The 25,561-nt window shown below is 38.7% G+C and overlaps 1 protein-coding gene across 2 annotated transcripts in view; it reads left to right on the top strand.

Annotated features, from left to right (window-relative positions):
* Window positions 1-4,097: 4,097 nt before the first annotated feature.
* The window catches only part of ptprz1b (protein tyrosine phosphatase receptor type Z1b), a 58,669-nt gene continuing 37,205 nt past the window's right edge, over window positions 4,098-25,561 (top strand). The window contains exon 1 of one of the 2 annotated variants that reach the window (XM_032589531.1): window positions 4,098-4,488. In XM_032589531.1, the coding sequence (XP_032445422.1) occupies window positions 4,425-4,488 (64 nt within the window). In that variant the 5' untranslated portion in view covers window positions 4,098-4,424. The remainder of the gene's footprint in view (window positions 4,489-25,561) is intronic. The other variant, XM_032589532.1, reaches the window with a different exon arrangement.

Raw genomic sequence — 25,561 nt, forward strand, 5'->3', positions numbered from 1 at the left:
CGAAATGTTAGACAAGCAAGGCGTTGCAGACTTTCAAAGAGTTTTCTCATCGGTTCACGTCCGTACACACTCCATCGCTGCCATCAACATGTTACTGTACGAGCCACAATCCCTTTCATGAGCCACAAACGTGCATTCGGGGGCCGCCGCCTTACACCCGGAAGCAGAGAACCAGAGAGGATATTGTCAGACAAGCGTCTGAAAAAAAATGTTGGTCCAACAAATGAGACAAGGCTCCTGCGTGAATTCAAGGGGATTATCTCTTTTAATGTATGCTAATTGATGCACACAGAGTAATGGGAGCCTTGTGTCATTGTGCGACCGAGGCTTGCCCCACACACACACTCTCACATGCCCACCCCCGCCCACGCACCCCCCACCCCCCTCCACACACACACACTTCCAAGCTCCCATCAGCCGTGGCCCTGTTGCACTAGTGAAACCTGTTGATTGCTTGTGGAAACGCGCTCCCTCTCTCTGTCTCTCTCTCTCTCTCTCTCTCTCTCTCTCACAAGACACACACATGCACACCCCAACACCCGGCAACCCACAACTGTGTACTCCATGGGAATCCTGAAGTCCAGCCGCTGCCAAATCTCACTCTCATCACAAAAAGCCCACATTGATTCAGGTTCTCTTGGCTCACATTCCTGCATCATTATGTGGTACTGTTTCAGTTTTTCAGACGGTTCACAGTTTGAAGGTATCTTTGAAGTCGTATTACCATTCCTCCATGGCTCTTCTACTTGCCCTGGGGCACTGATGCCATCTTTGTTTGGTTCTGTGGAAAATTACAATGCTGCGCTTTCTAAATAAAAGATGGATCAAGAAGGTTTCTTACTTTTACGTTTCTCGATTTCCCACAAGCCAGGCAGCAGAAGCAGCAGACTTGTGGAAGAACGTGCTCCGGTCAGGGGAGACATGAAATGAAACCTTTTGACCTTCGTGCAGAACATTAGGTGCGCTGAAGACCGACACTACTTGTAACCGTGAACCTCCCACCTCCACATGGTGGTGAAAACTTGTTGGAGTTGATGTGAAGACGGATGGAGCCCAAATCACGGCTGTCCTGGAAGGAAACTTCAGCCAATCTTAGTTCTCAAAAGCTCCTTCTCCACAGGCCTGGCTTTAACGGGCTCTTCCTCCACTCCTTCACTAGTAGACTATTAGCAGGTGCTTCTGATCCTTTAAATCAAGGCTTTTTGAGTTGGAACATTGTCCAATGGATCTGATGTGAATTGAGGATTTTGATCATGGCACACAAAATGTAATGTTTGTTACTGGTTTTTCAATTGGTCACTGTATGTGTTTTCTTCCATTTTTATTTTTTATTTTTGTGTTTTTATGATGTAAAGGACTTTGAACTACCTTGTTGCTGAAATGTGCTATACAAATAAACTTGACTGATTAATTGATTGATACATGAGCCCCATCTTTTTGGAGCAAAAACGCATGACGAAAATGCTAAAAGAAAAAGGGTGCACACTTTTTTGTGTCACGTTTTATGTTAATGTAGTTAAAATAAAGTGGAACTGAAATTTCTATCAATCAAGTCAATTTTATTTGTATAGCACATTTCAGCAGTACAGCAGTTCAAAGTCCTTTATATCATAAAAACACTAACTTACAAAGTTATAAGGAAAACACCATACAGTCAACAACTAAACAAACATAACATCACCAAAATGATGCACATTTCAGAAAAAATTCTGAAAGCTCAATTTGCGTTTCAGAATTTTATTCCAAGTTTGTTCCTTTCTTAATGCTCAACTAGAGTACCTACCGTTTGGCTTTATTCAACATTGTCCTTTTATCACTGCTGTTATAGCTAATCTATACATGTTTCTATAGTGCAGAATAGACTTTTTACTGGCAGTATAAAGGATTATTGGTAGTCAACCAGATGATTAATATTTATCTTATCGTCAGAAAAAAATTAAGCATTTATTAAATAACATTTTCTGAAAGCTTAATTCCTATATATAAAAAATTCCCTTCTCACCCACCGCGGGTGGTTCTTATCCTCTGAGCTCGGGTCCTCTACCAGAGGCCTGGGAGCTTGAGGGTTCTGCGCAGTATCTTGGCTGTGCCAAGGATTGCACATTTCTGGACTGAGATGTCTGATGTTGTTCCTGGGATCTGTTGTAGCCATTGGTCCAGTTTGGGGGTGACTGCCCCGAGGGCCCCGATGACCACAGGCACCACTGTGGTCTTCACCTTCCAGGCCCTCTCCAGTTCCTCCCTGAGGCCCTGGTATTTCTCTAGTTTCTCGTGCTCCTTTTTCCTGATGTTGTAGTCGCTTGGTATTGCTACATCTATCACAACGGCTTTCCTCTGTTGTTTATCCACTACAACAATGTCTGGTTGGTTCGCCATTACCATTTTCCATTACCATATATATATATATATATATATATATATATATATATATATATATATATACATATACAGTGTTGTATAGTAACGAAGTAAAAATACTTCACTACTTTACTTAAGTATATTTTGGAGTACTTCATACTTTCCTCGAGTATGAACATTTTTGATGACTTTCACTTTTACTTCACTATATTTCCGAACTTAATTGCGTACTTTTACTCCGATACATTTTCAATGTGTGGTTTAGTTACTCGTTACAAAAAAGCGAGAGAGAGAAACGCAAGTGTTTTGACCCCACCTACTGATTAGCAAGTAGCAAGTAGGCTACCGAACAAAGTCGGTAGCCTGCTTGCCTGGTCTTGTTCATCACCTCCAATAGGAAACACCTGTTTCGCTTCTCCCATTAAACACAAAGCAAGTCTCGCAATCAGCAGCAGCCACATGGAGGAGGAGACGGAGACCACAACGACTGCAACTACGTCGGACACGGCTCCAGGGGAACCACCAGCTGGTGATAGGGTGACCAGACGTCCTCTTTTTCCCGGACATGTCCTACTTTTCAGACCTAAAAAGATGTCCGGGGGGAATTTAAAAATTGTCCGGGATTTTGGTCAATTGCCTCAAAACACATTACATAGTTTACAGTGCATTGTAGGGCACTGCGCTGCGTGTCACATAATCCCTGAGCCGCGTCAGTGCGGGCAGCACTTCCCCCCCCCCCCGCTCCAAAGTTTTCTGGGGTTTTTTTTCTTTTGCATAATGACCAGTTGTGTGCACCACCTACTGACTATAGGATTGACTGATTCACTGATTTGTGAAGTAGAGTAATCGTAACAGCTCTTTTTCTTCATGTTGGCCGCATTTTCTGTACTATTTATTTTTCTCACTTTCAGCACTGACCTTACTTGAAGGGAAAACTTAAGGCTTACAAAAACTTTGTATTTTTTGTCCTGGAGGGTATACTAAGAAGCTGGTTCAGTTGTAAAGCAGGTTAAGTTAACCTTGTGCTATAGGTAAAGCACCTAATTTTCTTAACTAAATGATGCCTGCAGGTATATCTATTAGCAGGTTTAATTTTGCCTGCACTTGGTTGTGTACATTATTTTAAGTGTATTTGACAAGTTTACCAAAATATAAAAAATGTCATTCAAACTGCATTTGCCTTGTTTTACTTTTTACTTGTACTTTTCATTACATTACTTGAGTACATCCATTTTTACAGTACTTTCCATACTTAAGTACAAGAAGTTTCAGATACTTTAAGACTTTAACTCAAGTAACATTTCAGTCAGTGACTTCGACTTTTACCAAAGTCGTATTTTGGAGAGGTACTTCTACTTTTACTTGACTCTGAGATTTCAGTACTTTATACAACACTGTATATATATATATACTGTATATAAAGAGTTCAAATTTTTTAGGTCACAGCCTTTGATTATAAATGGTGAGAAATGCAATTTTGAGATTTTAAATGCTGCCGCTTTACTCATTTTTAACCTACATACATCATTGTTAGGGTTCTTTTTATGTTCTCGCAAATAATACTCCAGAAATGTTAACATATTGCCATGGGTTAAAATGCTAAAAAAAAAAAACAAGAAGTGTAACGATCAACCTGTATGATATAATATCAACTGTATTTATGACAGGCAGCCAGTGAGTCCCAGCCGCTGCAGATAACTGGGTCCCTCCAGGAAGATCAGACGCACATTATAGGAGCGATTCACTGATTTCCGTTCAAGGCAGTGGGCGGCGCGCGCGCTTTCCGTCTCCTTAATGCGATATACGTGAAGAGCGCGCGAGTCCGCAACCGTCCAGCCAACCAACCAACCAGGCGGCGCGCGAGCCCGCTCTCCTTAAACCAACCCAGCAGAACCAAGCCGAGCTGAGCCAGTCTGTATCGAGTCCGTCCCACACACAAGAGGACGGGCTCAACGATGACCTCTTAGCGCATCCGATAATTTTAATTTTTTATTATTTTTTTTAAACAAACGGAAAACATTTTTTTTCTTTTCCTCCCGGCTTTTGACGTTGAGCTCGTCGACACCATGTACTCTACGGCTCCGAGAACCGATGTTTGCATCTGCCAGCTGCTTCTAATCAGCCACATGGGTAAGAGAATGAACTGTTGCGGTAGAGAAAAGAGGGGATAGAAAGAAGGGTTTAAACGTCTTCTGACTGACATGTGACGATATGAACGCGCTTCATTTGGAGCTGCGCGCGTCTAATGAATTCCCACGGACACCCATCGCACTTTTGAGATTATGCAATCGGTGGTAAAGAGTCGCTTTGTGGATTTTAGTTCAGCCTCATTAGAATGAGCAACGGGGCTGTTTTTATGCAGGGATATATATATATATATATATATATATATATATATATATATATATATATATATATATATATATATATATATATATATATAATTTTTTTCTTTTTAATTCCCTGCTGAAATAATATTTTCCTCTGCAGTCCGTCATGCAAATGAAAGTCTCTGGGGTCAGTATTTTTGAACAAACACTGTGAATGACCAAAACAAAAATGCGATGTTCTGCAGAGGGACCATGTGCAGGACTTGAGATGCTCACTGTAATCTTAGTTGCCTCAAATATTATGTATGGAAAAGAAAAAGAAAAAAAAAAGAAATCTAAAAATAAATAAGAACAAATGTGCGTTTCTCTAACAAATTGCTCTTTTTGTTCCACCTGGATACTTTTTGTCTGTATGAACTATTACTGGTTAAGTCTGAAGAGAGGACTGGATTTGGTAACAGGTGACAAGGTGGGTGTTAATTTCTAGTAGTCTAATTTCTACTCAGATAGAAAATGGACAAATTACCTCAAGTTATAAATGCCTGTGAGAACTTTTGAGTGGAGGGTCTAGGACAGGACATTTTTGAAATATGGACAATGTACTCATCTGCAGCAGATTTGTTCATATAATAGTGGATATTGTTGTGACTGCTGACATTTACATATTTTACACCGCTGGTGTTTCGGTTAAAGCTTCTGAAGATGGCAATAATATGCCTGGGGGTAATAATTTTGATGATGATGGTGATTCATTTGTAATGAACGTGGCTTGAAGTCACAATCCGTCAGTATTGCTACAACAATCTGCTGAAATAATCAATAATCATTGTGATTTTTATTTTTTTTTTCTTTTTCCAAAATGCAAAAGATTTTGGTTTGGACAGCGAGTCTGCTCTGAAAACCGGCAGAATTGAACTGAAATTATTAGAAAAGATTAAGGGTTATCGTATAGTTATTAAGGATTATCATGAGACGCCGGAAAGCATAAGAAAACATCTGAAAATATTCGAAAAATATTAAGAAGTTGTGTTTGAATTACCCAAATAGCATCCCTAAAGCTTCTTCCGGTGGTTAGACCAAACAAGATGCTCAATGACCAATCAGTGCTAACTTTTTTACATATCACAGAAAAATATTGACACTGCAAATTGTCAATGAACAATCCAACGCTCGTGGTTTTTAATTGCAATATATTTGCAAGGCATTATCGCCAATGTCGAAAAAACTAAATTTCACAATTGTGGCGTTTTCACTAAAGAAGAAACTCAATTAAAATCACATGTGAATAAGTTTGTACATGTGATAAGTCATTAAAAATCATGCCACGCCCTCGTCCTCCTACCACTTCCTGCCGTCTTTGTCTTTTCCATCGGTAGTAGCATCCGGTTGTTGATCATGTCACTCATGTGATGCAAAAAAGTGATTCCTCTGTAGTTTTGTGAGAAAGACTTTTTATAAAAGAAAAAAAAACCTGAGGTTTTTTTTCTGCAATTGGTATCTTTCCATCAAGTGGATTTATTTTCATAATCCCAATTTGTGCAACGCATCATAGCAAACCTGGACTCACTTTACGCTGTTTTTAACATTTGATAGTCCAGTCACTCTTCAAGTGAAAAGCTGAGTGATTCTGGTTAACCACTGATTGGTTTGTTGCTTCAGCTATAATTACCTTTCTATAATTTTTTCCCACAGAATTTAAAATCAGTTTGGAAACGCCTCACTCTCAAGTTTTTTCACCATCCGAAAAGCTTTGATAGTTTGATTAGAACTGGGAGAAATCAACATGAGGACGCTAACATACTTACCACTCCCTCCTAACGAGGTTATTTGATTTAATTTGGCATTTCTTTTAAGGAGCGCCAGAAGATGAAGACTATGACGTTCTGCCTCGGAAGCCCAGATTAGGCTTTTTCCATGTCCTCAACTTGCGTTGACATGATTCTTCTGTGATCATGTTTTACTCAGAGGAAACCAATAGAAACAAAACCCAAAAGAACTGCAATATACGGTAGAAATATACCAACGGTGAGAGATGGAATGAGTTAAAAGATGCATCACTACAACCGCACACATCCTTAATTCACTGTCTTTTAATCCTTTTTCTCTATGTCATGTTTGCTCTCTCTCTATTGAAACGAAATGAACCCGATAAGTACTTCTGAAAACGCCGCCTGTCTTCCAGTAAGCCTGGACTCAAAAGGAACACATTTTCACGCCCTACCTTCTCACACTCTGCTACATACATATAAATTGCTGTGATGTTATGGCTGCCATCTCTGGCCTTGTTTCCACCAATCAGCATGTGCCTCTCTCACCGAGACATATGCTCTTCAGCATGGTTCCATCTACACTCCACGGATCTCTGTAGCTCTAGCAGACGATGCCCGTCAATCTGATGGTATCTGCAGTTCAGCAGGGGAGCAAGATCATGACATGCTTTCCTGTTTTTCTGCAAAATTTTACTTTTAATATTCAGTATTAACCCCCCTCCCCCAATTCCCCCCTCCCAGAGTTTTGAGTTCTTTGAATCCAACTGCGTTCAGATTTGAAGCTAATCTTCTTGAGCTCAGCATGGTTGTTGTCTATGCGGTACTTTCCTCTAATGTTAAGAGCAGACACCAGCCTTCCATTTATCCCACTTAGCCTGCACAATATGATTGCATTTGATGCTTTCTACTTATAACTGCGTGTGTTAAATCCCACCAGTTGAGATATGTATGAATACTAAGTGGAAGCCTCTAAATAAAAGGCAAAAGGCAGAAAAAAGACTATCAGGAGAGTTAGGACTTCTTTCCATAGCCCAAAACCTATCAAAGTACAAATGAGTTCATTTAAGACCAAATGCTGCAATATTGATTGATTAGGTTTTGGATTTGTGAGTTGTGGATACAAAGTCTCAATCTCATATTACTTTAGTTGATTAGAAATAAACGTCAGCAAGCAGAAGCATCAATGGCTTCCATTGATAACTGCTTCTGCTTGCTGATGCAGGAAAGTGCTCGCTCCTGAAAGGTGTTGCCATGACAGTGTCTTTTACCTATTGGTGCTTGTGCATTTAAAAAAATATATTTTCAAAATTCTGTACTTTATAACATTGACAAAATATTTGTACTTGGACATGTAGGCTTTTATAGCTTGAGTTCTTAAAAAAAGAGAACAAAAAGGACCAAAAACGTATATAAAGTTCATAGTTAGATGGACTAAAGGTAAATGTTTGCCATGTCAGAACTTATATTTGTCAGTGCAAATTGTCAGCAAATAATCCACAGTTTATGGTCTTCAAGATATTTTTTAGAGGCGAAAATTAGAATTTCGGGAACAGACTTTGGCATAGCTTACTGAGGCAGCAGCTTTGGGTAGATCTAGAAATGTTTTAAAAAAAAATTTATTATCTTACTTATTCTTTGATGAAAAGATGTTGTACAAATTTCCACAGTTTAGCATGTCACACCGCGGGTAGCTCAGTTACACTCTGCCACAGAAGCCAGTTGCTACGTCAGAACTTATTTGACAAATGTGTTCCCATCTCCCCTTTAGTGCCTTAATTTCTTTTCCTGAAAAGTCAAAAACCACCTCAAGCGATTGTAAACACATTTTTGCAAAATTGGGAAAATGATTTAGAATTTTGTCGTTCCATTAACCTATTCAAATGCGATACTTAAAAATGTCGACATGGCTGCTGATAATTCAAACCATATAAGTTATTGGTGTGGTTCCAGAAAAGCCCAGAAAATTCATTCTGTTGTAAGAATTGGTATTGTGGATTCTCTTTAAGGGTGGTTCAGTGATATTGAGTGTCCACACAAGTTCTCTTTATCTATCAGTAGAGAAAGTAGCCTTACAGACAGAAGTGGTCTTTGGTGTTGTGTGTTATTCTAACCTTATTATGTTCAGACTAAAGAGCACCACAGTCGTCTTAAAAACCTTTGAATTTTGTTATGTTGTGAATAAAAGGCATCATGTTTCTTCTTAAAATACTAAGCCCATAAAAGCCAGCAGCTAGATGTAGAGATATTCTGATTAGTTTAACTTTAGTGTTTGGGCCAACATTAGACACTGGATATTAGCTTGTTGGACAAGTACCACATTGGCAACTTGCAAGTACTGTATATGCTGTTGGTGGACGTAGTTTTTGTAAAGTAGACACTCATAAATAGCCGTCCAGTGACAGTTCTTACAAGATAAAAGATGCCCTCTTCGTTTCACTGAGGGAAATCTGGGCAAAGTGCCACCAAACATTATGTCAGGTTCAATGTGACATCAGCAATCATATGTTCTGCTGGTGGGATGCCATCTGGCTGAGCACTCGATCTAGAGGGGGCTCGTCCGGTCGACATAACAGGATGCCGGATGGTGCAAAATTAATTGGCTACAAAATAGTGACACATGCTTCTGGGGCCCCATAGCAAAGCAGAGGGAGTACATCCATGAATTTAGTGGAAGAGCAATGACATAACTTGCAGTCAGATACAAATCACCAGGGTATGGGAGTTCACATCCAGCTGGAAGGTTGCCTTACAACCACTTTATAATTATACTTGAATGAAATGGCATTTCACTGGTCTGAGTGGTTAGGATTTCTGTTGGTGTTTACTTCTCCGGCTCTTCTTAAATGCCCTCATGAGCTATTCTAATGCATTTTGTCATATCAGATCCACAAACCTGAATTTGTTGTAATGGGACTTAATGTGGACGATGTCGATTGGGAGTCTTGTCAGAGCAAGTACATGGATATTGACACATATTGGACGCAGACTGTAATTTCTCATGTACACTTTTTCTCAAATATTCACTTCGGTCTGAGTTTTTATACATAAGTGTTACTAAACTGAGCTTTTGAGTGGATAAAAGGCAGAAACGCATAAAACCAAGATATTGCGCTACACGTGGACTAGGCCTAAGAAAGGCATAGAATCTTCACAATATGTTAGAAAGAAATGAATACAGTAGGTGATCTTCCAGCAAATGAATTTGTGCTGAGACGAATTGTTCCATTTTGTATGATCTATATCGTCGCTCCCCATTCTTGACTGTCATTCCCAGTGTGTAGTTGCAAAACTCTGCATTTGTATCGCTTCTATCCTGAGTGAATACTCCACCCTGGTGCCACCTGAGGATATTTGCTATTTGTTGAAATGCTTTCTACTGAGGAGGAATGTCTCCTGCTGGGGAATAAAACTCAGGTTTGGAGCTTCTTTTACACAACCTACCTAACATCAAAGCGATAACAAATCATCCCAACATGATTGATTCAGATAGTTTTCCTAAAGCCGCCTTAATGTTGGCTTTGAAGAGGAAGACACAAGAATACAGAAAGTTTTATTCTAAACTTGGCTATATTGAAACTCTTCTGAGGGTCAGAAAGATTTAGCGATTTGCACTACATAGAAACGTCTGTGTTCAAACTGCACTCGATTACATACATTGAAGATGAACAGTGAATCCAGTGGGATGGTTACCACAGAGTTAGCGTTGCTAAAAAACACAGATGTTACACTGAATAATTGATTGCCTGCTTTCTTCTTTGATACTTTATCTTCTTTTCCCCCCACTTTCTCGCTTTTCTCACTGTCACTTTTTCATCTGACCTCTCCATCTAAAGGGTTATATTCATAAACACTCTCATTCTTTAATCCACTAAGCTGTGGTCTGGTCTAACTTTAGCGGCATACGGTCATGGCTATTTTAGCATACGGTCACGGCTATTTTAAAGCTGTTCTGTGCCATGAGGATGTCTTGATCTTCTTGATGCTGAGGCACCTGGACAGTGAAGCAGACTCTGTGAAACCCCGATCTCGCTACTGTAACGGTAGATTCTTTTAGCAACGTCAGAAAAGTGTGGCAAAGGAGAAAAATAGTTGTTTAAATGGCAATAAAGGTTCTTTTCATATGTCCTGGGTAGGTCCCACAGTTCAATTCTCCCACAGTTTTATAGGCAGGGTCTATTGGGAGCTTTTTACCCTGTGCGCTTTTATAAGTTTTTTTATTCGGGTTTCGGGAACTGACAGTCTGACAGGACAACCCTTTTGCTTTCATATTGTCTGACCGTGACATCCGCTGTGCTCGTCCTGTAAGCGTCATGCTAAGACTTCTGTTGGGTTAAAAAAGTACAAGGACTAGTTCATTAAAAATCATGGCGGCAATGTATGAAAACACTTGCATGAAACATTTGGCTTACTGTATGATGCTGCGAGACTCCTTGTGTTGCGTTGCTGCCACATGCAAACTAGCGTGACTTTTGTGATGAGAATAAAGTATTTCCTTTGCAGTTTTGCGAAAAAGAAATCTTGATATGGCTGAAAAACAACGTCATCCTAACGCAGAAACGTTTTACCAAAAACATGTGAGTTTTTCGCAATTGCTGTGTTTCTTAGATCACATTTTTTGATCAAATGTCAAATATCAATAGAAAAATGTAAATTAGATGTTTGGATTTTTTTTAAATACTCAAACAGATGATCATGACTTAATCACCAGAGGTTCTGTTTAAAGGTAAATGTTGGGAATAAAACTAAATTAAATGAAACTAAATTTCTCTTTACAAAGTGCCTGAAAAGTAAACACCAGGTTAAAAAATTTACTTTATGGTAATTATTAAATTGATCTCTCTTTTACATTAAGTTTCTCAGCATAGTTAAAAAAATCACAATAACCTTTTTAAAAGGCTAATTTCACATGTGATTATCAAGTCGACCAGAACTCTGAACACCATATTTACAGATTTTTTAGATTCTTATACAATATGAACCAGTCAATCACCTGCTGTAAAAAGAGCTGCCCAGAATCAAAGCCGAACATTTTGCCTGTCCTCACGATGAATATAAGATCTAAACATATGAATGTTGCCAGGCATAGATAAAGTTTTAGGAAACGCATCTCGGAATTCAATCATTCTAACACAGTTTTCATATTAAAATATTAAATCAGGGTCATATTTTCAGCTTTTGATCTGCTGAAAGGTTAATCCTGCATTAACCTCCACTATAAATCAACCCTTTTAACCAGCATGGAGTCAACAGTGGATAACGACTCACACTGTATGCACCATTTCCTTCTTTGCATCAAGTCATATTGCTGCTTTTTATCTGCAGGTTTTCATCAGGTAAAAACGTATAAATAATGCGTTGCTTCAGGCAACTGGGTGGTTGTTGTGAGTAACTGAAACATTGCCAGGACCCACTTATTCACCCAGAAAATTTGGGTTAATGTATACAGGGATCTGAATACCAGTTTTATGCAAACTACTGGCTTTTAAAGATGCATAGAAACATGTTTGTTTCTGTATAGTGACACTATTGCATTTTCCCAATATGCCTCAAAATGGCGATAAGGACTTAGAATTTTATCTCGCTTTTTCTTTTTTTGGTAATATTGTGATAATAAAAAATCTGATTAAAAAACAACAACACCATTTTATACAGTATACATTATTTCTCAAATGTTTGTAAAAACAGTCTGCATGCCAAGTGCAACTGAAATATTGGTGATCTACTACTGGTTTGAGAAATCTTTACTCTACCTATGAAATATAAAATATCTATAAGTGCTGCAGAAGAACGGATCCACACTCTGGGCTCAACTGATGCAACAACTGCCACTGCTTGATGCAAAACAAAGCAATGCCAGCACTGTAGGAATGCAACAGACAAACTGCTTGCCACTAACAATGCTAACATTAGCATTTCCTTCAGGACTTAAAGCACTAGTTTACAGATTTGTTTTGTTTGAATCTAGACTGCTTTTGATTATCTCTAATTTCAAATAAAATTACGTTTCCCAAGAATATTGCCAACATTTTTTTGAAAAAGATTCTGTGTGCTTAATATTGTCAGAGCTGATGGATGTGGTGCTTCTTGTATGAATAATGTGACGGGCAACCCCGCCCAATGAAAAGATAGTGAAATCAATTTTCATTTACAGTTGGGTCTGACTAACTTTTGGTATCCTAATTCTCACCAGCATCCAGGTTGCCACCTCATCACTTTATCAGACATTTTTTTTATTTGCTCTTTGTTTGCCCCCCTTCTATAGCTACCCTGGGCAACTGCCCATATGGTCAACATAAAAACCCTCCCCTGACTACACCTCTACTTATAGCACCTATAATAAAGTTTTTATAATCAAATAGTATCAGTTTTGTGGCAATTCCTGTAAGAATTTCATTTAGTTTGAATAACTAGTGAAACTACTCGGTTGTGCACTGAGACGAGGGATTAACGAAGAAACCAAATACATTTAACATTTACATAAAGGAAGCAGCTAGGCATGGGGAGCAGAAAGTTTTCAGTAGAAAAGAATGATGGCAGGATACCAGAGAACAAAAGGTGAAAAGGAGCAGAAGAGTGAAACTAAGTCGCTAAGACCAGCGCTCCGATGTTCAATCATCAAATGCCAGCGCTCTCTCCAGATGAGGAAGCCTGTCTGAAGTTCCATTAGCTGACAATGGCTGTCTGTGTCTGACTGGGCTCACATAAAAAAGCTACTGTTGTTTTTTTTCTTCCCTTTGGCACCAAGGATTGAGACAACTTCACTACCTTTTAATCTACCCAGATGATGGTCAGTGGAGACTTCAGTGCATATGTCAAAATCCAGGATTTCTAAAGAATACCATCATTGTCCTCTAATGTTCAAAGACTCCTTCAACAGCTCTACTACTGTTAGTGAACTTTGAACTTAACACTGCAGTTTAATTGTTGGGCCAGACTGAACTTTTCCACTTTGTGTGTTATCAAGATTTTGTGACAGAAAAACACAAAGTAGGACATAATTGTAAAGTAGAAGGCACATATAAGCTTTACAAAATATTATATTGCTAAAAGTTAGGGATGCATCGATCCACTTTTTCACTTCTGATACAGAAACTGATATCTGAAGTTTAGTATCAGCTGATCTTATACCAAAATTGGCTGAATTGACTTAATATGTTTCTTTTTTCAAACACAGACATAAATGTACTGACATACAGATATTTATTTCATAACTCTGCACCAGTACAGCACACTTAAGTACACTAACAGCTTCACAAGCTTGGTGAACTGACAAAAACAACTACCTTGGTCGAACATGTAAAAATAAATTGCAACAAGCCTTCTTTCAAATGGTTCAGAAATTAGGAATTCTAAATATAATGTAAAGTCAATAATTAATCATGATGTTGTTCAGAGCACAAAGCATAGAATTAAACTGAATAGATCTGCCCTTATGGATCTGGCACATTGTCAACGATACCCGATCTAGAATTATTTTCAATATCAGAACCGATACAGTTATTTATATTGTATTGGCGCATCTCTACTAAAAATGTCAAGTCGTGGTCCTGATACGTGAGTGTGCTGTTCGTTGTAGCTCTGGCTATATGTTGGACAGATTCAAAGTTGCACAATTGAATTTTAGGTATCAGTGCTGAATCACAGCTGCAGTTCTGCTAGTTTAAAATCTCAGCTGTTGCTTTTCTGTGTGCTGCTCTGAATTTGTGCCACAGCCCCTAATCCTGCATGCTAGGTTGGTTGTACTGCATTCAGGTAAGAGTGTGTGTGAATGGTTGCCCGTCTCGTGTGTGTGCTTGTTGGCAACCTGTTCAGGGTTTACCCACCTCATGGTTGCTGAGTGTTGGGAGAGGTTCCCAGGCTCCTTTTGTGGCATGGTAATGATGTGGCCAACTGACATGCCAATCCTTTGCCTAGCAACAGAAATGTGCTGTCACTAATGTAGATAAACGTGGATTTTCTGGTTTTGCCAACATTGTTGATTTAGGTGTAGAATTCAGATGTTGAATTTTCTTTTTTATGTTTTTGTCATCAACGACAAAACCCATGAGACTTTTCACTTGCTCTTCACTCTTGTGGACTCAGTCCCTTTCCTCTTTCCTGGTGAATCATTGTAAGAGTGGGCAGCCAGCTGTACTTGTAGGATTATACACATGAGGGCAGATTGGTAAATGATCTCGACTGGCATTCTTAAAGAACTCTAAGACTAACAGTAGCTCCTAATGATGTCATTCTTAAAAGAATCTTACAATGTCTTAATTTTTTAAGTCTTTTCTTTCTAAACTAGATTCAGACTAGACTTGTATGTAGGGAAAGTCATCAGTAAAAGCAATTGTTCCAACTCAATGTAGGAAAGTTTATAAGGCGATCTAATAATTTAATTTCCTTTACTGTACGGTGAGAAAAAGAAAAAAACTTTAAACATCTATAACTACAAAAGTGAGTCCTCCATTATATTTGCCAAATATCAGACCTTCCGGTGATCATAGGCACTTTCACAAAGAAACTAAGTCTCCCACACTCTGCAGAGACCAGTTAGTACGTATAGTATAATAAATAAACATCCGGATAAGTGTGGCTTGTTTGCCCTTTTGTTCTTTAAAAACAAAATGGCAGCACCAGTTAGATTATCAAAGTTTTGTTTGAAGGAGCCACAAGATTTCTGGAACCATGTTCTTTGGACAGAGGAAACCAAAGAAAAGATATTTGCCCATGATGCACAGTGGCATGTTTTCTGAAAACCAAATGCAGCACGCACATCTCATAATGTCCAGCATGGTGGTGATAAGCTGATGCTTTGGCTGAAGATTTGGGTGTTTTGCCATGAACTTCTCTGTATACCAATTCTATAGTCAACATAAAGACGTCTTTCCTACATTTATAATCTATGACGATTTATAATTGATGCTTACAATTACGTAAGTAACATCTCATGTCCATTCATTCAGACTTAAGAGATTCATGGTGCCACACTTTTGCCATTTTGGTCTCTCAACTGTGTTGAGGGTATCTGTTCTTCTCACAGAGTTTGACCCCGAAGCAACTGTCTGTATTGTTTCCCTTCTGCACATTCTTGGTTTTGTGGGGTTTATTTTTGGCACAGCTGTTTGACTCAAAGGTTAATCCAGGTGCATGAGCATTTGGCACACTTGCAGTAAGCACAGTCCCCCCAGCTTCCAATTTTTGTACTTCTCACAGATGGCCATCCTGACCGGCTGTGGACTCTGGCTGAAGGGAATAAACAACAGAATTTATGCCACACAGGCTTTATGAAATGAATAAGTTGGACTTGTGGTGATTGCTCTAGGATATTTCACAGTTGTCCTACTTTTTCAACATTTTTAAAGATGTCTTCTCCAGCAGTGTGACATTCAGAATTGTGAGGCCCAACAAATTAATTTTTACGAGTGAAACGTTACGCCTCATGATCCTCCAGTTGTATAAAACTTTAGTAGAAACTGCTTTGGGTTTTACTGCAAATGTAATGGAAAAGGTGGTGGAAAAGAAATAAGGGAAAAGAAAAAAGTGAGAAAGGTTTAAGAGTAGAGAGAAAAAAACATAGAAATACAAGGAAATATGAGTCATGTCTGCTTCTACACCTGCAGAAAGAGAGAAAAACAACCCCAAAATAATCATTTACAGCAACACTGAGATTTAGCAGCAGGCAGAACCAGTTTGGTTTGATGGAGGAAGTTTTTCTTCGTCCTGGTCACGGAGGGAACAGAGCAGAAGTCAGCATAAAGCTTCTTCTCCTTCTGGGAAAGTTCATTAACGGGCTGCGAGTGTGACCAGAGAGTGGTCAGAATCTTGATCCACCCCCCCTCTGAAGCTAACCCCGCCTCCTTCAGACTCAGACTCAGGCCTGTGAGTGCATACATGTGTCTTTGTCTTATTGTTCCAGGGTGTGCGTGTCTGTGTGCGTCCACAATAGTGAGAAACAGAGGGCATGACCCGAGGTGGAAAACAGCGACGGGATGGGGATGGTTCTGTATCCATGGTGATGGAAAGAGTCAGAGTAAGAAGCTGACAGGAAGTCTGAGGCTTCTACACGCCATTGTGGGGGGAGGGGGGATTGGAGGGGGAGATGCAAGTTGTCATGGAAACACAGCTGATGGACAGCATGTTAAGCTGATGCTGTAAAAGAGCCCTCTCATGGATTTCCTGTTTATACTTTTCATACTTTGTCAAATTGTCAAATTTTAATATCAAACACAATCAGAGTAAATATGATGTGTTGTTTTTAGAGCAGCAACTAATGATTAGTTTAGTAATAAATTATTCTGGCAGTTAATTGGATAAACATTTTTAACATTCTACACTTTTAATCTAACCGATTTAGCTTTTTACATACAACATTAAAAAATACATGAAAAGATGCAAATAAATAAATGGTTTATTTGCATCTAGGCACCAAATAAATATTTTGGTGCCTAGAATGCAATAACAAAGCATTCCTTCAGTGGATTGGAAATAGGTGAAGCTAAAACTATGCTACTTGAGGAGTTTTGGGTAAAACAATACAGACAAAAGTAATTAAGGTTTTTATCTTGATTCCAAAATGTATATAAACGTATATATTGTACAGTTTAGGCGTAATTACTTCTCTGATTATGTTCTTTTCAGCTAATGGCCTTTTTTTTGCATTTGTATACATGTAACAATCAATTCCTAAATTAGCTGACTATTATTTCAATAATGATTAATTGTTCCAGCCTTTGTTTTTTAAATGATGGTTTATAAACCTGTAAACTCAAGAAACCATTGAAATATAATCTCTCTGACAGCATGAAGTACTGTAGATTACAAGACCACAAAATAATGTCTTTGTTGATCTGAAACACTTTGGGTAGAAACCAAAACCGCAAATCTGTGAGTCACTTTGTGACTGAACTGTGCATCTTTTTTATAAAGAGCAGTGGATGTTCTTTTCACATCCTGTTTTTTCTTCTTCTACAGCTGACCTTAAGATCTCCTGGTTAAGGATGGACCTTTCCATTTAAATCTGAGGAAATCTTCAAAAAGATCTTTTTTCTTTTTAAACCAGGAGCTTAGGTATTAGCTTGCATCCCTGCTCCACTGAACGGCTAGCGGATTACTAATCGCACACACACATAGTATTTTCTCAATTTGTGCCAAGCAGATGGAAATGTAGCATCTTACTGCCCTAACTAGGCTTGCAGATTAGTGAGCCTCTCACTCACACACGCATACACACGCGCACACAACTTGGCTGGACGTGTGCCATGACAAATTCTCTGCGGATAAACCTATCTGCGGCGCGTCCGCCCACCGACGACTCGCCACCAATCAGAAAGCGGGAGCGGGGCTGAAACATTAACCGCACACATCAAACGGACACAAACTCGCCCGCTCGTCTCGCTGCGAGTCCCTCAGTGTGATTCTGAACGTGTGTATCCGTTCAGCAGTTATTCATAGCTTCATTTTACAGCAACTCCCCCCAGCCCTCTATTCGCCCGAGCTTTAACTAGAAGCAGAAATTTGAGGTCAGCCCCCCGCAGGGTCTGTACTACTCACAGCTCATTGGAGACATGCAAGCTTCAGGCTAAAATGTGGCGAAAACCTCTCTGCAACTCCGGGCTTTCACCTAGATTTGAGATTTCTGAAGTGCAGTTGTGGGGGAAACAGCAGAGCTTTGCTGAAACATTTACAGTGAACAAAAAGAGGCCTCTGACACATTTAGTTCCACAACTAGGTCTGAAGCTGAACATCGGCCCCATTCAGGATACTAAACTCTTTGTATCCATGCTGTTGTCTTGTCTGTCCTCTCACAGTGCTACCACTGTGACATCATATTTACAGCAGGAAGTGTTCCCACAATCTGTAAAAATATCCCTATCACAATGGGGGAGGGGGGTGGATTCTGTGCCTGTATTATTAATTTCAGCTGTGCACCGATTGGAGTTTTCCAGCAGATCACCAATCTTTAAAAAGCCTGACCTGCTGATTGTAATTTTTTGTCTGTCACCAATTTCTGGTGTTGATATTCTCTCCTTCTGACTGACAGACACACAAACCAGGTCACACCTGCATATGTGAGTTTAATAGGAGTCACCCACTGTGGCCAACTTAGCAAGTTCAGCGACCTTTCAGACCTTTGTGGAAGTAGATAAGATTGGTGGATAAGATCTGCAGCTGTGTTTCTAACTGCACAATTTGACATTTGGGAAATACATTTGCTTTAAAAGAGTTTTATGTGAATTTAGTGGAGCCAAATAACTGTAGAGGAATTTGTGATTAGGTATTAGCTTCTGGTTGGATATATAGAGGGTTACTTGACACTGTGAGGGCGTGTGCATGGGTGTGTGTCAGCTGTTCATCCACATTACCACCTCCAACACAAGTCCCCGTATTGTCTTGGTCAAACTCACAATAAAACTTTCTCACAAGTCTTCCCTTGCCGCTTTTTAAAACTACTGGAGAACAAGATGCTTCACACGCACTAATATAGACACCCACACACACCCACACACGCGCACTCACCTGACACAGTCACTGCTTCCAGTTAAAGTCTGACCTGATAAAAGTTTCTGTTGCAGCGTTAATGCCGCCGACACAAAGCTCGGTTTGTCCTGCACCCAGAAACACAATCCTCCTAGTTAACATGGAGCCTAATCTCAGTGACGGGGAAACTCTGTCGCTCTCAGCTTTTCTTCATCCCTCCATCATCTGAGATGCAGCAGGATGTCGTACTACTGTGATAATGAGACAATAAGAACTATTTATTAATACTTTTTTGGTAACTGTATGGTTGTAGCACAGCAATTCAAAGTGCTTTACATCATGAAAACATTAAAAAAACATGAACACATAACGTAGTCAACAGCTGTGAAAACGAATAGCAGACATTATTTTGTTTAGTGCCATCATTAAAATCATCAAAAATATCATCAGTGTTCCATTTATTATGGTTCAAAATCAACTCTAAACAGAATTGATTTAAAGGAGCTCAGTGTTTTGGCTGATTTGCAGTTTTCTTCAAGTTTGTTCCAGATCAGAGGTGCATAGAAGCTGAATACTGCTGCATTCTAGACTAAGCTTAAAATGTTCCTTCATAAAGCTTATAGATAGACTGGCTTCGATTGTCTCTGGCCGACTATATTCTGTGACATGTTTCAAACACTGAATCCAGGGAGCATCAATCGATTAATCATGATTAATAATTATTAACTAAATTAGTTATTGATTGATTGCTGACTGGAGTATATAGACTTTTAAAAAAGGCCGTCTGCTGAAAGAACACAACGGTCAGACAAGTTTCCCAAAAAAAAAAAAACTGTACAAAAAATATCTACATTTTGGGTTTAAGATAAACAATCACCTTTGTCTGTTGATCTGTTTAACCCAGAACTCAAGTGCCAGTTTTAGCTTAACCTGGTTTAAATTCAGTAAAAAAAATAAAAATAAAAAAATCTCATATTAAGCACCATTTACTCCACTGTATGGGTGTTAAACACAATGGCTGAGCTTCTCACACGTTGATGTTGGAAGTATGTTTTAGCTGCAGATGCATCTTTTTGCTACACAAAACGAATCTTACGTTTATGCATTTTTGGCAATAAAATGCTTGTTTTTGTATTTGAAAAGGAATTTGAGTATTTGATTATTTGCATCTTTTGATGTATTTCTAATATTGTATAAAAAAGCTTTAATTGCTGAATAAAAAAATTGCAGAATGTGCCATTTATTTATGCAGTTAATTGATTAATCTTTAGAATAATCGATAATCAAATAATCATTAGTTGCTTGTTTCGGTAAGTAGAGTCGATAATCCTCATTGTGGTTGTCCTGGGTTTGACTCCTGACCTCGGTACTTTCTACCTGCACCCTTTCCTGTCTATTTATAGTCAGGAAAAAGGTAAAAGTCCACTAGCACCAGCCAAAAATGAATTATATAAAAAAAAATACTGAATCTAGTCCAATTTCATCTCTTGAATGTTTTCTTTCCTTCACAATCCTATTTAGACTGTGATCATCCCTGTTGCTTGTGTGCGTTTTTTGTCACACTTTTTCCTTCCACTCAACTTTCCAGTCTTATACTTAGATACAGCCCTCTGTATTTAACTATTCAACCTGCTTCGTCAGCAGTTACTTTTTTTTTAGGCTTCTCACACGTTGCACGCTTTAAAACCCCCTGCCTGCAGAGGCTGAAGTGACTCTGCTGGAAAACTGTTAAGTTAGCAGTATTCCCCTTGATTGCATAGGCCATAGCATAAATATTTCAGTATATGGTTTTATATATCAATCTCATGCAACATCATTTTCTGGAACACTGAGTTGTTGGTCTAACTGTTTGCCATAATCATTAAAATGAACAGAAATAAGCGCCTGAAGCTCATCGTGTCAACAGCACAGTCAGAACGTTCTATGCTTAAGCAGACGCAGTGGGATAAATCCAGAGAAACGCTAAGTGTGAGAGAGGTCAAGTGTGGTAATTTACCCGGCTGACACTCCACACACAGCTGAAGGCTATATAAGTTATCGTCTGGCCTCTGAAGGCCCGCGCCTGCGGGAGTGTGTGTTGGTGGTTTGGCGGCCAACAGGTGTCACGTTTTATGTGAGGCGGATGTTGTGTGTTTGTCACTGACTGCAGCTGCTGTGTAGGGTTACTTTCACTCAAGAGATTTCAGTGTAGTTATTTTTATAAGTTGTGACCTAAAAAAAACTAAGAAAGTGCTACTTATTATGTGATGACAGTTGGTTAGATTGATGCCATGTTTTTGAAGATCGGGAAGCGGCGAAAGGTTTTGATGGTTCAATTTGGCTTCCAGTCGAAAGTTCTTTAGACAAAAATAGTGCTTCTTTACTTAGCATTGGTCAATGTGAGAGAAGTGTATGATGAGCAGCTTCATGCTAACAACACAACAATCTATACCATTATTTAATTTATATAAAAAAATTAAATATCTTTCAAGAAAACATTTAGATTGCAAGGAGTTTTATCTCTTTTATGCTATGCTATTATGTAGCATTTCAGAGTACAACAAGCTAATACTGGCTGGTTTATTAGTTTACTAGGGACATTTGCTTAGGTGACTCGGCAGTAGAAAAAACTGTGTTTGGTGTTAGCATGGTAAAAATGGAGCAGACGTTAATCAGTCTGTTGACTGGAAGTGTGCAGTAACAGGGTGAGGAAGGACAGTGGTGCGCTACAATAGCTATGATTTAGCTATCCATCCAACTGTCACACAAATTCTACATGAACTTTTGAAATGTCACAAAAAGAAAAAACAAAAGGAAAACAAGGCGCGTTTCCTTCTACTGATTCGGAGTGAATCAACCAGCCTACGCAAAGCGTGATTTTGTCATGGCTGTAATAAACAGGAAGTAGAGGTTGCTAACTAGCATGGAGCACATACAGTATTTCATCTATACATCACTCCCATCCCAGTCTGGAGTGCCTCTCGCCTGCCACTTGAGACTATAGTTCTCCCATCCATGCTGGAACTTTGGACTTTGGACTTTGAAGTTGTCTGAGTTTTGTGCCTCTGGTAAGGCGTAGACAAGAAAGTGTGCTATGTCAGAACTTATTTGGCAAATGTGTTTCCATCTCCCCTTTTGCACATTAACTCTTCTTTTTTAGTAAAGCCAAAAACCACCTAAAGCTAGCGCAAAAACTTCGTGGCAAAATTGAGAAAGTTATTTCGACTTCTGTTGACTATACAGCTGGACAAAACTTCAGTCACTGATACTTTCTCTGGCATCTCAAAGAGACCTTTTTCCATTGAGGCAATTCTTAAAGTGACCATTTTGACTTCCATGTTGACTCTAATTTCTGGTCAGAACAATGATCTTTGGAACAGAGACATTTATTATTCTGGTCTGGAATCTGGACTAAATTATGATCCTCCTCTGTCCAGTGTCAGAATTCAGTGGTTTTACTACCCTTGTCTGTAATCATAACCATGGCTGGACTGGGTAAGATTTATGAAAAGGCTTGTTTGAGGTTAACTTTGAAGCAAGCAAATGGTTTCTCTGTGTTCTTGCTTGAGTTTCAATGCTTCCGCTTGCCCAGATTTATTTATTTTCTTTAGATCTCTTCTTTTAAATGATGCATTTTTTTTATTGTTGCTGGAATGAGAATCAGATTTTCTAAGTCTGAGGACAGCAGACAAACATAGATTGCCTCCTGCTGGTTGGGGTCAGTCATTGCCTTAGGAATTTAATACCTCTTCCTGTTCATGAGTGATTGTGGGTAGGATGGAGCAAGAGATGGATGTTGTCAAGGGTAAGGCTGTGATACTGTGGTCTGCTGTGATGAAAAAACAGCTGAATTAAAGAGGGAATCTCCATGTAATATATGGTCTTTAATTCCAGCTTTCCTCTATGGTCAAGAAATGTAGATCATGTCACAAAGAACAGGATCCTGGATATGAAGAGCTTCCTCTATAGGGTTTATGGTGGGGGTGCAATAGACTGGATGATTTGCAAAACATGCATAACTTGCAAGAAAGAATCAAATAATTATGTTTTTCTGTTTTGGGTTAATAGAAAACATAAACCTTGCTTAAACAGCAGTCCATTGAGGTGCCTGATGAGGGCCTTCCTTTCTAGGCACATCTCAGGAGGACACCAGGGGGAACACCCAGAACTCCCAGTAAGGACTCATCAACATCTTGGGAATCTTGGAGAATTTTTTTCTAGTTTTGCAAAAGAAGAAGAAAAACAATCTGGTTGGCACAGGTATTTTTCTTCCTGGGTTTGAACCGTCTAGCCTTCCAGCATGAATGGAATATTTGGAGTGTTTGATAGAGTTCTTCCTAAAATCTTAAACCTACTAGCATTCTGCCTCAGTGATTGGATGGCTAATCCTAGACTCATTTTTACTTTTGACCTTGAATAAACTTCAGTAATGTCGTAATCTTTCCATTACCGAAAAACGTCCTGCTAAGCTAAGATTAATAGGAAGGACTGCATATGCAACAATCTGTTGCAAACGGTGAGCTTTGTACAGTGCATTTTAAAAATTGCGTAAGTAAAATCTCCATCTGTACACATTTGTAAGCAAAAGGAGCAAACATCAGCCATCCTGGACTGATATAGTTCAACCTCCTGGACCGTGTCTATGGAATTCTGAAGGGACATATTAGCATTTGTTATGTTTACCTGCAATACATTACAATACAACATAAGCTGTGTTTTCATTGACTGTATCAGTGCACAATTTGATATTTAGAAAATAAATTGCTCACATTTGTAATGGAATTGGAGCTATACATCAAGTTCGTAGGAAGAAAACTGAAGATTTTGACTTTTTTCCTGATGGTGGTTTTCTACAGAAAATTCTGTCTTGTAAACCTTTTGATATCAAGCCCTGAAAAGTGTTGGAAAGCAGGTGCTGTGTAGATGGGTGAAATCATGAAGTGATTCAGCGTTGGGCTTCATGCATGGCCAACCTGCAGCAATAAAGGCCCTTCACTTTCCTCTGCTCGCTTTAAAACACAGAGCCCCCACGGCTTCTCTTTCTTTTGCCTTTTAGATGACTGATGGCTGCTGTATGAGCGTCTTAAACCCCTAATACCAGCTTGTCACCGCTTAAAATGTAAACGTACCTGAATGACCCAGTGTCCATCAAAACGGAGCAGTTTTGATGTCTTTTTTTCTGCGCTAGACAAAAAACTGTGTTGAAATTTCTGCTTTCATCTTAGAATGCTTTTTTTAATTATTTGTGAAAGATAACCTTTCTTTTCAGTTCTTCCCTTCTTCTCCTCTTCCTCTGAGTAGATGGTTTGTTTTTTTTGCCCACAAAATGTTTTAGCAAAAACTGTATCTGTAGCTACTTTTCCATTACAGATGTGCACAAAAATTTGGCAGTATTCTGCTAATGCAAAAAACCCCCACAATTTCACAATTGAAATAACTGGAACAAGTTTGTTCACGCGACAAATCTTGACAAAAACACTTGCTATTGTTACCAAATGGAAACAAAATGAAAGTCAGCTTTTAGTAAAAATAGAAAGAAGAGAATGATCATTCTTTGTTTAGGTAGAGTTTCTATAGCAAGGAGCCTAACAATATTAGTGCTACCTACACAATATCTGGTGTTAAAAGTTAATATTTCAGGATATTTATATATATATATATATTTATATATACAGTACAGACCAAAAGTTTGGGCACACCTTCTCATTGAATTCAATGAGAAAGTGTGTCCAAACTTTTGGTCTGTATTGTATATATATATATATATATTTATACTGTATATATATATTTTTTTTACTGTAGGAATGGAGCAGATTTTGTCCTTATGTTAGACTGTGAAAATTGCCCAATCTGTCAAGCTATGGGTGTTTTTTATCTCTGTTTTTTTCTGCTGGTGCTTCATGGATCAGAGTTAAGTAGCTTAAACACAAAAATGGCTACTCTGAAAATAGAGGCGGGGCTGAAGCTGAATATGAGAAATCTGCACACAAAGGCCAATAATACTTTACAAGCCGTTCCATAGTAACCTCAGTGACGTGATGGAGGACTCGTGACTGAACTGTGAAAGTAAATGCAGTGGGGCATACGGTGTGTCACCCGTGCAGTAATTTATGATGTTTACACAAATACTGTAACTATAGGATTATTCACAGTGTGTCTGTGCCACATGTTGTTGTTGGGATGTTACTGGGACCTAACTCTGACTCTGACCCTTTCATCTATTCTGTTTTTTTTCTTTCTTTCTTTTTCAGAGTTACGCTTTGAAAGATCAAAGAAAGAGAAAATGTATCATTTTGGTATTTCTCCTTTGTGTGTGTGTGTGTGTGTGTGTGTGTGTGTTGCTTTTTTGCAGTTCCATTTAAAATGTTGCCAACTGATTATTTTTTTTATGTTCAACTCTATACATATAAATAAGCTTACCATAACACAGCAAGGCAACTTTTAGTTCAATTCTCCCCACTTATTACATGTTATGCCTAATATATTCTATTGACTATAAGCTATTAATTGCTACACAATAGATTTTAATCATTTATTTTTAAAAAATCCATAACTACAGTGACTTACAAAAGGATTCATTTTCAGGTTTTTATTAGTAAAAAAAAGTTTTCTTTCAACTTCACATTTGTATTCCACTTTGTGTTGGTCTTTCACAATAAATTCTAA

The sequence above is a fragment of the Xiphophorus hellerii genome, chromosome 17 (assembly GCF_003331165.1).
Source record: "Xiphophorus hellerii strain 12219 chromosome 17, Xiphophorus_hellerii-4.1, whole genome shotgun sequence".
Classification (NCBI taxonomy): Eukaryota; Metazoa; Chordata; class Actinopteri; order Cyprinodontiformes; family Poeciliidae; genus Xiphophorus; species Xiphophorus hellerii.